At 39.9% G+C, this 13,322-nt stretch overlaps 1 protein-coding gene across 1 annotated transcript in view; it reads left to right on the top strand.

The window, feature by feature from the left end:
* Positions 1-2,260: 2,260 nt before the first annotated feature.
* Positions 2,261-13,322, top strand: part of LOC137639560 (lysosome membrane protein 2-like) — a 101,204-nt gene continuing 90,142 nt past the window's right edge. The window contains exon 1 of the mRNA XM_068371823.1: positions 2,261-2,388. Within this exon, the coding sequence (XP_068227924.1) occupies positions 2,370-2,388 (19 nt within the window). The 5' untranslated portion in view covers positions 2,261-2,369. The remainder of the gene's footprint in view (positions 2,389-13,322) is intronic.

The raw sequence follows: 13,322 nt of genomic DNA, 5'->3' as shown, positions 1-13,322 counted from the left end.
ACTGTCTTGGGTTAGAGTTCGTTTGCTTGAGGGCACACTCGGGCACTCTATTCTATCTGATTTCTCTTCCTCATGTTTTTTTAAGTGTTTATAGTTTATATAATATAAAAGATATATTCTAATGATGCTATCCTTAAAATATCTTAATTGTTAATTACTTCTCTTGGAGTTTAATTATTTCCTTTGCTCACTGGTCTATTATCCGTGTTGGAGCCCTTGGGCTTATAGCATTTTGCTTTTCCAACTAGGGTTGTAGCTTGGCAAGTAATAATAATAATAATAATAATAATAATAATAATAATAATAATAATAATAATAATAATAATAATAATAATAATCCTATTGGAACCAGGTCTCTTTTACAGGTCATAAAAAGCAATAATGAAACTTAAAGAAAAGTTATGTCCATTAAAGTAAAATTTAGTAATGGAAAAACACATTTTAGTAGTTAGAAAACATATTTACGTGCTTTCTGGTTATCATTATTAAATGGTTGCAATATCGAAGGTTCAAACATTTAGCTGTTGTTGTAGGCATGGGCTCTTGCACACCAGCAGCCCGTAGAGCTGTTGTTTTCGAGCATGACAAACATCGGCTGCAGCTATATGTCATGACTGCTAAATTTTGTCAGGAACACTAGTCATGTTATTTTGCAACCCTTTTGGTCTAACGATAATCCCATGGGATCGCAGGAGGGAATAAACCAAACAATATCAGTATTTTAGACATTTATGTTTATTTGTCATCATGTAGGCTACAGATAGTCTAACCGCGACAACCGCTTAAAAAGAACAGATAGCAAGACTGCCGTCGCAAAGGCTGCTTGATCAAAATGCCAAGAGGTAGCAGTTATCTGTGACTCACGGACACGCCAAAAGGAAAAAAAAATAAACTAAACCATAATTTGCATCATTGCTTCATGTGAGTGAGTGCACTAAATCCCCCCTCGCTGCTTTACGGTGCACTTTGCAACACATGAATATTAATTGCTGTTCGGTGTGCGATATTAACTATAACGCACACAATTGCTTGAGCAATTGTTTTTCCTTTAAAAATACAGTGCATAAGGAAAATTGCAGAGCATCATGAGTCAAAGTCAGCAGATAAAGTACAGGACAGGAAAGAAACTCGTAGTGTAAAAAGAATAGAATTCGCAGTAGAGAACTTGCCTCACATGACATGTGACTAACATCCTTTCATGTTTTTATATTCATTTTATGCGTCGCATTTGCTTATTTTAACATTTATGCCAAGCTGTTAAAGTAGTTATGGCTGGAAATATTATAGTACAATATACTATACTGCCTGTAATAGTAGTTGAAGTTTTCTACTATGGATGTCAACTATAACACTCTCTCTCTCTCTCTCTCTCTCTCTCTCTCTCTCTCTCTCTCTCTCTCTCTCTCTATATATATATATATATATATATATATATATATATACATATATATATATACATTGTGGACTCTTCGTGACGGACTTATCTGAGCGACTACACCTATTGCTTCATTCCAAATCAACTGTCGGAAGCAATGTGCCTCCATGTTCCCAGCGACCTGGTGAGCCACATTTCACGCTTATATTAAGCTTTCTCACAAATGCCGCTCAACTTGGTAGTTACTGATATTATTATGGCTTGGTGATCACTTCTAGTTGACATTGTACAATTGTGATTTCACACTCATCTGCTAATACTTATTAATTTTTCACTTTTAGAAATGTTTGTATTTTAAGGCAGTTCTATATAACTTGGGTGCCTTGGGTCCCAACTGCGAGGTCAAATACCAAATGTCACCGTTATTCAGAATTGCTGGCCAAATGTTAAGAAAAGAAAATAAGCATTTATTTCATGGGCAGAATCACTGTTGGTTGCAATGAGAACCATTATAATATTTTAAACTATGGTTTAATAAAGAAATAAGTAATGTTTTCAGTAAGTTAATTCTCATGACATGGTTGTCGAGGAAGAAAGATGTAGCTTTCTGGAAAAAGATTCACAAAACTGCCGTAGGCTACTATAGTAAATGAAAAAGCGGTTCTTGGATTGACTATGGAACAACTATTGTGGCATTTAGCGTAGATAATTCGTGGATTAGCTGTATCTCATGTGTATTAATCATATTGAGTAATGTAGCTCAATAATTAGATACTGAAGTACAAATGTTGCTGATGAATAACAATGTGAAACAAACATTAGGAAAAAAATATACGAAAAATCGTCATTGGCAACTGCAAAGCACCATTGACAAGCTCCTCCTCCACTCCCCAGCTGTTGACTGTTGTTTTGTCAGTAGGCTTTGTGATTTCAGTGAGTCTGGATGTACGTTACAAATATAATGCGATAGTTGTGATTGGTTAGACTCGTTACGATGGGGAAAATTTGCACAGGTAAAATCTTTCCTATTGTTTGTAACATGACTTGTCAGTAACAGCATTGACAGAATATTTTAATTTTGTTGAATTATTATCTTGCTAGATTAGTTTAAAGGTGTAACAATGTTGTGAAAAATCCAGCTTCAACTTTCTAGACTTGGGAATTCAGAATAAAACATATTTTGTTTGCTTGAATTCCCAACTACACTTATATTGATTTTGGTATTGGAAGAAATGGCATTGTGTGGAATTGACTGAAGTTGTGTTTTGTGTTCAAGCTCATTAAACAGAGGGGTAATCTTGAGCCCTGCTTGACAGGTATTCTTAGGCCTAATATTGAGACAGGTGTTACCGCGTTGGTTAGGTTATTAACACCCCTAGAATGTGCAAATAAAAAAAAAAAAAAAACTTGTAAAGTTGAGTACGTAGTGCTAACGAAAAGTAGCAGATGTCATAATAATAATAATAAGTGATACTAGGATATTTCTAAATTGACCTTCCCTAACCTAACCTTAGGTTAGGGGGATAGGCCCCTGTATTCCCAGCTATCCCAAGCAGGAACACAAAAAATCCTATGCTGCTGCTTTTTCATGCAGATGAGTAAGGTTGTTTTCTGTTGCAAGAGCATATACTTAGCTGGAAGGGCTGGTTGATAAAAAATGAATCTGTTCCTTCTAGTAAATCCTCGCTTATAAGTTTGAATTTTCTTCGGTAGCCCAACTGGATGGGTTTAATTCTTTAGAATCCATGAATTGAATAGTTAGAAGACTGACTAATCAATGACAATTTATTTAATGGTTAGCAGCTGTGTGGTAGGTTTAATACTTTGAACTATTTTTATGGTTGCTTTTTTTTTTATATAAAAGTTCAAACCATCGTCTTTTGTTTCTTTAACTGCTTTGTGCCAATTATTTGAGAAACCTGTGCTGTATTATTTAATAAATCCAGAAACAGTAAAGTGCACCCTCCTGGATTTTGGTATTTAAAAAAAAGAAAACCTCTCGAATATGGTCCATGTGGTGCAAACATCCTAGTAGAAAATACAATGATTTTTTTGTGATAATGTATTGGTAATTACAGCAATATACAACATACAGTAGTATCCAAACTTAACTCTGTTCTGTTGCCTTCTACCCCCAGTTTGTTATATCACCTAATATTTTGATGAAAAGAGTATCAGCAATGTAACATGTTCATTTCAAAACTGAATAGGAGTAGTGAATGATAGGTATTTGTTGTGCTTCTGACAAGCATTTTTCCCTATAGGCATACCCCAGCTATTTTGGGCTTGGGTGGTTAACCAGGAATTTTTGTACAATTTAGTGATGTTAATGCATAATTAACAGGGATATATGTAGTGACTTGCCCCTCTTAATCCAAGATATTTTACTCGGGTCAAGCCTCAGAAAGGAGAGACGGTTGTAACCAATTATTATTATTATTTTTACTAGCTAAGCTACAACCCTAGTTAGAAAAGCAAGATGCTATAAGCTGAAGGGCTCCAACAGGGAAAAATAGCCCAGTGAGGAAAGGAAATAAATAAATGATATATATAAGAAGTAATGAAAATTAAAAAAATATTAAAAAAATTCAAGCAATGATGACATACTAATATGGAGTCATTCAGGATCACTATATATATTGTGAAAGTAGACCCTCATCTCAATTTTTTAATACAATTTTAGTAACTGTTCACTGTCACAATATTCTAGTTGTGGAAACTTGAATATCACCATATTTTACAATGAAAATTTTATTACCAGGGGAGTCTTTGTAATTATAAATATATATATTGGAACCATCACCAAATAATTTTTGTTTAATATAGGCCTACCCATAAACAGTTTTACTATTAAAGGATAATTCATAATTTTTATTTTTTTTTTTTGTGATTTTAGCATATGATAGTAATAGCCTATATATATCCATGATTAGTAATTGCAGTTTCTACTGTATAGTAATAATATCGAAAGCTTTAGGGTATCTCTAATTTCCCTTGTTTTTTTTCTTTCGCACTTTATACTCGACAGAATCCAAAATAAAAATTTTGTTGTGCTCTGTAGTTGAATGTTAGACAAAATCTGAAGTAAATTCTTTAATTTCATGATCACCAGTATAATTTCCAGACACTGCTACCATTTTTGAACTTACATTATTTTACAGTGTAATTGTCTCTCTCGACAGTTAAAGAAAGTTAAAAGATGGCATAAAAGCCATCAAAAATTATTTCAACAGTTTTACAGTAATCAGTGTTGAGAGAAGTTTCTCCACTGTTGTTGACAAAAGTCAAGGCAACTTAGGACAGTCACATGTTTTCTCGGCTTTTAGCATGTATATATGTTTATATCTCTTTCTATCTCTATATTTATCTAATCTATACTCATATTTAGCACACACATTACTAAAGAGTGATGCTGTAATTAAAAGTGCAAGTTATGATTAATACACAAAACTATTTCATAGTAATTATAGAACACATTGTAACATGGCACAATCATGTCTGTGTTATGATGTCTTGGGTTATACTAATTTGGCAAATGGGAGGACTAATCTGTAAGAATGTGAAAAGAAACTACAGTATAAGGAAAATGGTCAATGTAATAAGATACAGTACTTTAAGTATGATTTTTTAAACCCAAACCAATCAACAGCCTAGCCTAGCTGTAGTAGAATGGCCCAATTTCTGTAGAAACTTCCACAAGCTATGCATCATTGTTATCCAAAGTCCTCAAACTGTAATATATACGAGTCCAACTTTAAAAACAATGGTAAATTTTCTTAAAGGTACTACTGTATACAGTACATCCTAACATGGTTTAACCTAACATAAGATGCCAAATCTACTTGGATCTTCCTTTTCCTTAACCATTTTAAAAAAGTATCAATATGAATCCCAACTTTTACCAAGGCACAAAATTTTAACTGGCCTTAGTGCCTCTAACCTTATTAAGCCTCATTTGAGGACAGTCTTTTGTGGTGTTGTTATTAGTGTTCTTTCCAGCAAAGGAAGGTTACTCATCCTCATTACTGTCGGTTTCCTGAAGTTGTACGCCCCTAAAGCTAGGCAGTTATTATTTCTGGGTCGACCTGTGGCGGCCGGTGAAAAGGGGTCCTTCTAATACACTTTTCTGATAAAATCTTCCTTCTTTTTGGACTGCTAGAATTGTGTGTAATTTGTTGTGCTCTCGGCTTATTTTCACACTTGTGGATTTATTTCGTCATGACCGAAGATCCATCTTCACCCATTCCAATGTTAAGTACCATAGTTTGTTTTGACAGCTTTTTGTAGTACCGGGCTTTTGTCTTATATCCAGTACTGTATAGTCTGTTTTACCATTTCCGTCTGGCCCGTCCGCGGCGGCCATTGTTTGTTCCCTTGTCTTGGGGAGTTCATCTTAGTCTGCCCGTTTGGTACTCTGTCACTTAGGTTCTTGGTTAAGTCCCTGGCCTTATGCCTTTTGAACCGTCATTATTATTATCGTTATTATTCCCATGGTACTTTTTGCTAGCAAGTCCAGTCTACGAACAAGATTAGCGTTCCAGCTTTATTATAGTTTAGTACCCGCCCCACTTTTCCTTTTCCATTTAATTTGGGTTTTAGCAGACGCTATTCTTCGTTCGTAGTCTTATCTTGATGTTGCAATTTTATTTTTATACGTTTATAATTGTGCTGTGTGCTTATTAGTCCTGATTTTGTGTCCAAGGGAGCGAGAGATTGGGGTTCCCGTTTTCTGTTCGCAGTCACTATAAACAACCCACCCACTCCCAATTGTTTGAGTTTGAAAACAAGGGCCTCAAGATTAATACGGTCAAAGGTAGCACTAAAATCAAGGTAAATCGTGTGAACTTCTTGACCTCAATCAAGGAATTTCTGTTCAGCATTGGATATTGGAAGAAGGGCATCACATGCTCCAAGGCCTTTACAAAAACCAAATTGCAAACTAGGGAACAGATAATTATCTTCAGCAAGCTTATCAGAATGTTTTGCCACCAAGTTGTAAGTTCCCTCATCACCAGAGAATTCAAAGATCATTCCGAGTTCGCAACTTGATTGAGATGACTCGGATTGTCTGCGATGTTGTTCCGTTTCCATGGAATAAATCTTGCTGACATGGTTGCTCTGTTGACCTGTGACCACGAGTGTATGCTCACCACCAACTAGCAAAGGGGATGAGAAACTGGCCTCCCTGTCTTGTTAACATAAGCTACAACTGTAGTGATGTCACTCAACACTATAATGACCTCTTAATGTCTTTGAAATGGATCAGGGCTAGGTACGCTGCTTTCAATTCTGAGATATTTACGTGGGACCTTTTGCCTGTCTTCTGTCCATAGACCTAATGTAAAGGTGACACAGGAAGTTCAACACTACCTACCTATCTTGGTGGTTACAGCAGAACCACCTGATTAAAAGTTCCCCATTGCAGGTTTTCCTCTTGAAACGCTTTCTGTTTTCAGATGTCTTGGGTAGAGTGGGGAGCACCCTTTCTATCTCTCTCCATGTCAGATTTGTGGACAAAAGGTCCCAATTGGACTTCAGAGTCCAATGTACGGACTGAAGGTGTAGCCTCCCCTGTGGGACCAAGCTTTCCAGGAAAGACATACATCCAAGCTGTCTTTGCCTGTTCTTCGCTGTGAGGGATTCCTGTCAGGAAGAGTGTTGTGACTTTCTTCAACCTATGTAACCTGTCCTGTAATGGTAACACTTTTCCTTGGACTGTGTTGATGCTCGGTAGACAAAATTCTGATGTGGGGTAAGTGTAGACTTCTCCAGATTCCAATGAGTTTACCCAGATTCCAATGATTTTTAGAAGTCTGATCTCGTCAAAATATCAGCCTTGAAGATGAGCTCAGGGGAGAACAATCCCTCTTGAATCTTCTCTTCCTTTCCTAGGTGCACTAGAGACATGCTAACATTATGTCTGGGTTTTCTTAAGGCTGTGCATATTCTTAAAAAAAGAAAAGGCCAAAACCGGCATACTTGGAGGCAAGTTCTCTAGAGTGCTCGGAGTATCGAAGTACATATGTGCCTTGCTCAGAGAGGGAAACTTATTCATCCCGACACAGTTTTCTTCTACTCTTGTTGGGCTGGCTGTCATAAGACAATACTGAGGAGCAAGTGCACTCTCCAAAGAGTTAGCGTGCTCAGATGGGGGCAAGCAGGCATACTTGCTCGCTTGTTAAGAGACATGTTGCTCACAACACAATGATCCCGTGAGGAGTGTGTATCTTAAGATTGGAGAATACTCTTGTCCAAGAGTTTTATTCTTGTTTAAAGTTATGAAGTCGTGTCAATAGCGGGAACAAGTACCCAAGAGTTAGAAACAAGTTTCTTTTACAGAAGTTAATTCACACTCATGTTGAAATAAGATACTGTATATGTGATAACTTCAGGCCAGTTGTAGAGAGATGACTGTGCGGCTTGATGGCCAAAATCACAATGGAGACTCCGAACACTGTCAGACCTGGACCTTTAGTAGATAATGAGTGGCGGTTGCCAGAACCTCGATAAGGGATTTTGACGTAGGAAAAATCTATTTCTGGGCTCCGACCCGTGCCGCCCAGTGAACCTTGATGTGGAACCCATGGCTCTGGATGATCCCGACGCAGGTAGTGACGTAGGTGAGTCAAGTGGTTCCCGGGCTAAGATTCCTCTCCCTAGCCCGGCTTTCTCCTCTACTTCCGAACACTCTTCTTTTCAAGGTTTTCCGGGGACAACCGGGACTGATCTCAGTTCCCGGCCTGTTCCCCCCAAGGTGAAGGCTCATCGTAAGCCTTTATATAAGACTCACAAGTCTTCCCAAGACCACAAGCCTTCGAGATCAACATCCTCGAATGCTAAATCCTCCTCCACCAGTCTCTCAAGACCCAATTGATGTGCCCTCAACCTCTCACGGAGTAGCCTCTGTTCCGGCACCTGTTCCCCCCCAGGCGGGATCATTTAACGTGGAGGATTTTTCAGAGAAACTGTTTTCTCGTTTTGAGTTGATGCTATAGTCTCATACGAAGCAATCGCAAGAGAAGATAGCTTCTGTGGATAGCCTAGTCCAAGGACTCATGAGCTCGGGGCTACCACCACCACAACAGCAATACCCCATCCCCGACACCTCCAAGCTTCCTCCTTTCAATAAGAATAACCCTTGGAGGTTAGCATTGCATGCCCCCTTCTCGGAGGGTATGCTGTCAATTGAAGGTTTCGGTACCCGGCCTCTTACGGATTATGAATTCTACCCGCCGGGTCTTGAATTCCCCTTCCCCGGATACGCTCGCCTCACGGAAGAGGCTCTGGTCCGTTTAGATAAGGTCCCAAAGGAAACTGTTATTTTTCCTTAGGAGCAGGCACAGTCTGTCTTGGTCCGCGTGTTCAATGAGTGGGACTGCTTGAACACAATGATTACGGCCTACCGATAACTCTTTATTGCCCATTACCAGAATCTAGCCCCACCAAAGGATGGAAGTTTTTATTCGTGTATAAACAAATTTATGTTCTTAGCAAGTTGCCCCTAAATACAGTGGGCTGTTAGGTTACTGTATTGCATCTTTAACCTAGAAATTGAAATTTCTGTAAAATTTTCCATATTTATGTACGTACAGTATACTTATTTTCTTGCAGTGATCAGAGATCCTGAAACTTAGAATTCGGCAACATTAGATGGTTCTGCTGGCAAATTTCCATATTTACTTCATCTACTTTTGTTCTTATTTTATCTGAAATTTTATTTGAAAATTACCACCAGCCAATTATCTAGGGTAATGTGGTATTTATTGCATGAATTTTGGAAATATTCTTTGAAATAAACATACATTTCTAAATATTGAAAAGACTAGAATACTTCATTTTAATACTGTACTAAAAATTCCTGAACATTCCTCTGGGCTCTCCACAGTAGTGATTTGGATCAGAATTCGTAGTCCAAGTAGCCTACCGGTACATCATAAAGAAATGAGATCCTTAAAATAATGGATGAAGGAAGTTTCAGCCAGGTACTTATTATCTATTACCACAGGAAAACTAGGGTTGTGGTTCCAAGTGGGGAAAATTCTTTTATTCTTGATGAGGTTAAATCTTGACGTCCTTTTGAAAGAGTTGAACATGAATTTTGGATACATATTAAGAAAAAAATATTTTAATAATTTAATTTTTGTTGCTAACATGACACAAGGGAAATTGATAAAGTAAAAATTGATATTCTTTTATAGTTGAAGTATTTTATGTACAAATAGCTGTGGAAATTTTTTATACATATTTAGACTAGTTTGCTAGTAGTAGTGAGATAAGCTGACTGAAAGCAATGGAGGCTTTTAAGCTTGTTGCCCTTGGTAACCATGATGGACTTAGAAAGTTCTAGTACAGTAATGTAAAACCAATAATGGAAGAACAGCATGAGTTAGTATCTTAGGAATTTGCTATATATGTATTTTTCCAGTGGTTTTCATTCTATTAATTTTATTACAGTAATATAATTTTTAAGTTTGCTTAAAGTAATTTTTGTATGTGGTTTGTTTTTGATCGAGGCCTTGAGAGAAAAGTTGTAAGTCCTATTTGCTTGTTGTTTCGTCTTGGAACAGACATGGCCTAAAAGAATTGTTGACAGTGATGGTTTGTGTGGCAAAAGCATGTCGTAAACTGAATATTGATCATGGACAGTCCATAGATTTTTTTTAACGTGTATCATTTACAGACGGCATACAATGCAGTACTCTGATTTCATCTTTAGGTCTATCTGATTAGGATGCAGAGCATTTGAAAAAGCTTTTATCAATTTATTTTGTCCTTTACATAGCTGAGACTCATCTTTATGTGAGGTAGTCCCTATTTCAACTGGGAGACTACTTATCCTGGGGTACCAATAACTCTCATCGTTTTAAGTGGTGCAGAATTAAGGCTCTCTACACCTTGTGAAATAAAGGTTGCAGAGCAGAAAATCTGTGTAGTAACAATGAAGCAAGGCCAATTGACAGCTGTTCACCAAAAGAGATTTCATCGAACTGTGGAATATCTGGACGTGTGGATGGCACAAGAGGTCAGGAATGGAGGAGGCAATTCCCTCGGAGTCTTCATTTGAAGTAGAAGGTCTGGGTACCATTCTACTTGGGGCCCTTTTAAGGCTATTAGGGGTTTGGAGTGGTGATAATCTGTAGTTGTCTACTAGAGTCACTACCCTGAGTGATAGAGGACCACAATTTTAGAGGACGAGTATCATCGAGAGGAATCACGTCTCCATCGGGTGATGGGGATGACCTCTAGTTCCATAAAAAGATTACAGATTGAGGGCGCAGGTGTCACATCTCTTTTAAGGGTGTGTCTAGGATCATTTGCTGCGTATAGGTGAAGCAAGTCTGGGCGAGGTTGGTCTACGTAGCACACAAATGGGTGAGGTACGTCGCATGTTCGGTTTGCGTGTGGTGATAAGACTTATCTGGATTGCACCTAATGCATTGAGGCACATCTGGTTGATGAGTGCAGTGTGAGGCACGTCTGCGGGATATAGGCGCATGAGGGTATAGCACACGCTAATAGTACACAATCCAGAGAGGAGTAGTTGCCCAGTGGGGAGTTGTCAGTTGAGCCGTGCACACGCTTCTGAGAGCTAGTGTGCTTGGATGTGTTCGCATATGTTGGGAGACATGTTGCTTGCTAACACCAAAACACTTCTCAAAAACAGTAGAGCATGTGTCCCAGAAGGATGGCGCGCAGGAGACATGCCAACGCTAATCATGTCTCTGCCACTACTCTCAAAGTGTGAAACAGACTGGAGACACAGTTAAGGGTCTCAGAGGGAAGAGCTCGAGAAGTAGAGTATCTTTTCCTCCCTCGAAGGTGACAAGCAGGTGTCCAGCACAAGAGCAGCAACACTAGTGATTCTATCGCAGCCAGCAAAATCTCCATTAATTCCTTGGAAGGGGAGCCTTGAAGTCCCAAAGAGGGCCACAAAACTTACTAGAGTCTTCAATCTGCAAGTCTGAAGTCTCTCCCGAGGAGAGGGGGAAACGGGAAGGTCTATCGGCCTCGAGACTTGGCCTAAAGTTAAAGGCCATCACTTCTCCCTGCAGCCTCTGGAGGAAACTGATGGGGAGGGGTCAGAGGGAAGAGTACCAGGGATCAGAAAAACAGGTTGGGATTCCTGCCTGCAGAAGAAACAGTTGGGGATCCTCCTCTTGAAACTCATGAAGGGGCCACTATGTTCCAACACCTCCAGAAATGTCTGCAAGCACTAACACGCTGAACAGAGAAAAAGAAGATTAACCTTGCCGATACTCCAGCCAGTGGAAGAACATCTCTTCTCACTGTTATAAAGATTTTAACTGTTGTACTCAACAGCTTTGCTATTATTCCATCCTATGTAAAGGATGAGAGTTTTTATTTGTGCTGCTGGAGTGTGTGCGCCAAAACAAATGAAAAGTTTTAAAAGATTTGTTTGTTCCTATACTAACAAACCTTACAGTATTTATGTGGATTATCTTTTGGCAAAGCTGGAAGGTAGCCATTAAATTAAAAGTGCGAGGTGGCAACCCTGCCTAACCACTTGAGTGGGTAGGCAAAGGGGTGGCTGGGGGATAATATACTCACCACTGTGAGAGTCATGTTTTTTCTTTTGGCTTGTAGGGAGCGGACTTCTCTCTCGCTTCCAAAGGATGCCATTGGCTAGCCACGATCTCTCTCCCTCCTCATAGGCGAAGAAAGAGCGTTCTTCTCACACTCCCAAACCTCTTTCTAGAGCTCCTTCTTGCTCGTGTTCCTCGGGGGTAAGGGGGGGGGGGCGAGCAGGAGCGCAGACTGAATAATTCCTTGGCAGTTTTGAGGTACTGGGGATTTAGTTGCTTCCCCTAGAGGAACAACTTACACCTCCAGCCGTCGGGGAGCCATTCTCTCTTGCAAAGATGCTGCAGGTGTGGCCGTCCTTGGTGGTTTCTGCTCCCCCCACGAAGGAACCTTTGCTTCTTCTCCTTCAGCACGGTGTTAGGAAGGATCCAACTTCAGAGCCTTCAACATCTTGCGCTCAAGTCATCTACGAAGGCCACGTGCCTCCCCTCACAACGGCCTCCTGTTGATGACTGTTCTGCTCGTCAATTTGGGACCTTGTTGTCTCCTAATCTTCAACCTTCTATTTCTCCTCGCAGGAATCCTCTGGCTGTTGATGATGGTCTTCACGAGACCAGCGCTGCTCCTACTAACGGCGCACAAAGACGAGACTCCATTTCCTCGTCCTTCGGGATACTCGTCTTCCGATCGTAGTTCACAGACAATTGTTAGATTATCATAGGGTTCACAGGTCATCCTGATCTCGATACTCTTCTTCTAGAAGGCGTTCCTCATCTAGAGCTTCACGCTTGCGAGACCGGCGATCTCAACGCTCTTGTATGAGGTGTTCCTCTTCACTGGGGTGAAGTCTCGCGATCGCAATCATGATGATCACAAGGACGACACACGTTCGCAAGTGTGACGCTCACACTCGCGAGGGCGCCATTCAGGTTTGTGAGGCCAACGCTCACGTTTGCAAGCTAGGCACTAGAGACATTCACGCCATTCATGATCGTGGGCTACACCTTCACGAGCAGAACGTTCTCGGACTGCATGTTCACGATCAAGGTCTAGTGATGCACTCCCCAATACTTCCGGTTGCCCTTGTTCAGAGGCCCTCGCTGCCTACTTCGTATGATGTAGGCAATCCTCTGGAGCAACAAGATTCCTCACGGCTTCCATCTTCCAGTATGGCTCGTGGTGCTCGTGAGAAGAGCACATCTCGCGAATTGAGCCCATTGTCGCGCTAAACTCTCAAAATCAGTGATTTCCACAAGTGATTCACGAGTAGAGGTATCGGAATCGCGAACAAATGAGGTCCCAACACCTCCATCTCCAGCTTGTACCACCTCTAGCAGCTGGCTAATACCTTTCCCAGAAGGGTTCATAGAGTCTCCTAATAAGTTCACCAAAGTACCCATTAGTC

This window comes from Palaemon carinicauda, chromosome 4, assembly GCF_036898095.1.
Source record: "Palaemon carinicauda isolate YSFRI2023 chromosome 4, ASM3689809v2, whole genome shotgun sequence".
Lineage (NCBI taxonomy): Eukaryota > Metazoa > Arthropoda > Malacostraca > Decapoda > Palaemonidae > Palaemon > Palaemon carinicauda.
Note: the sequence above shows the minus strand (reverse complement) of the source record. Positions and strands in the feature narration are given on the sequence as shown.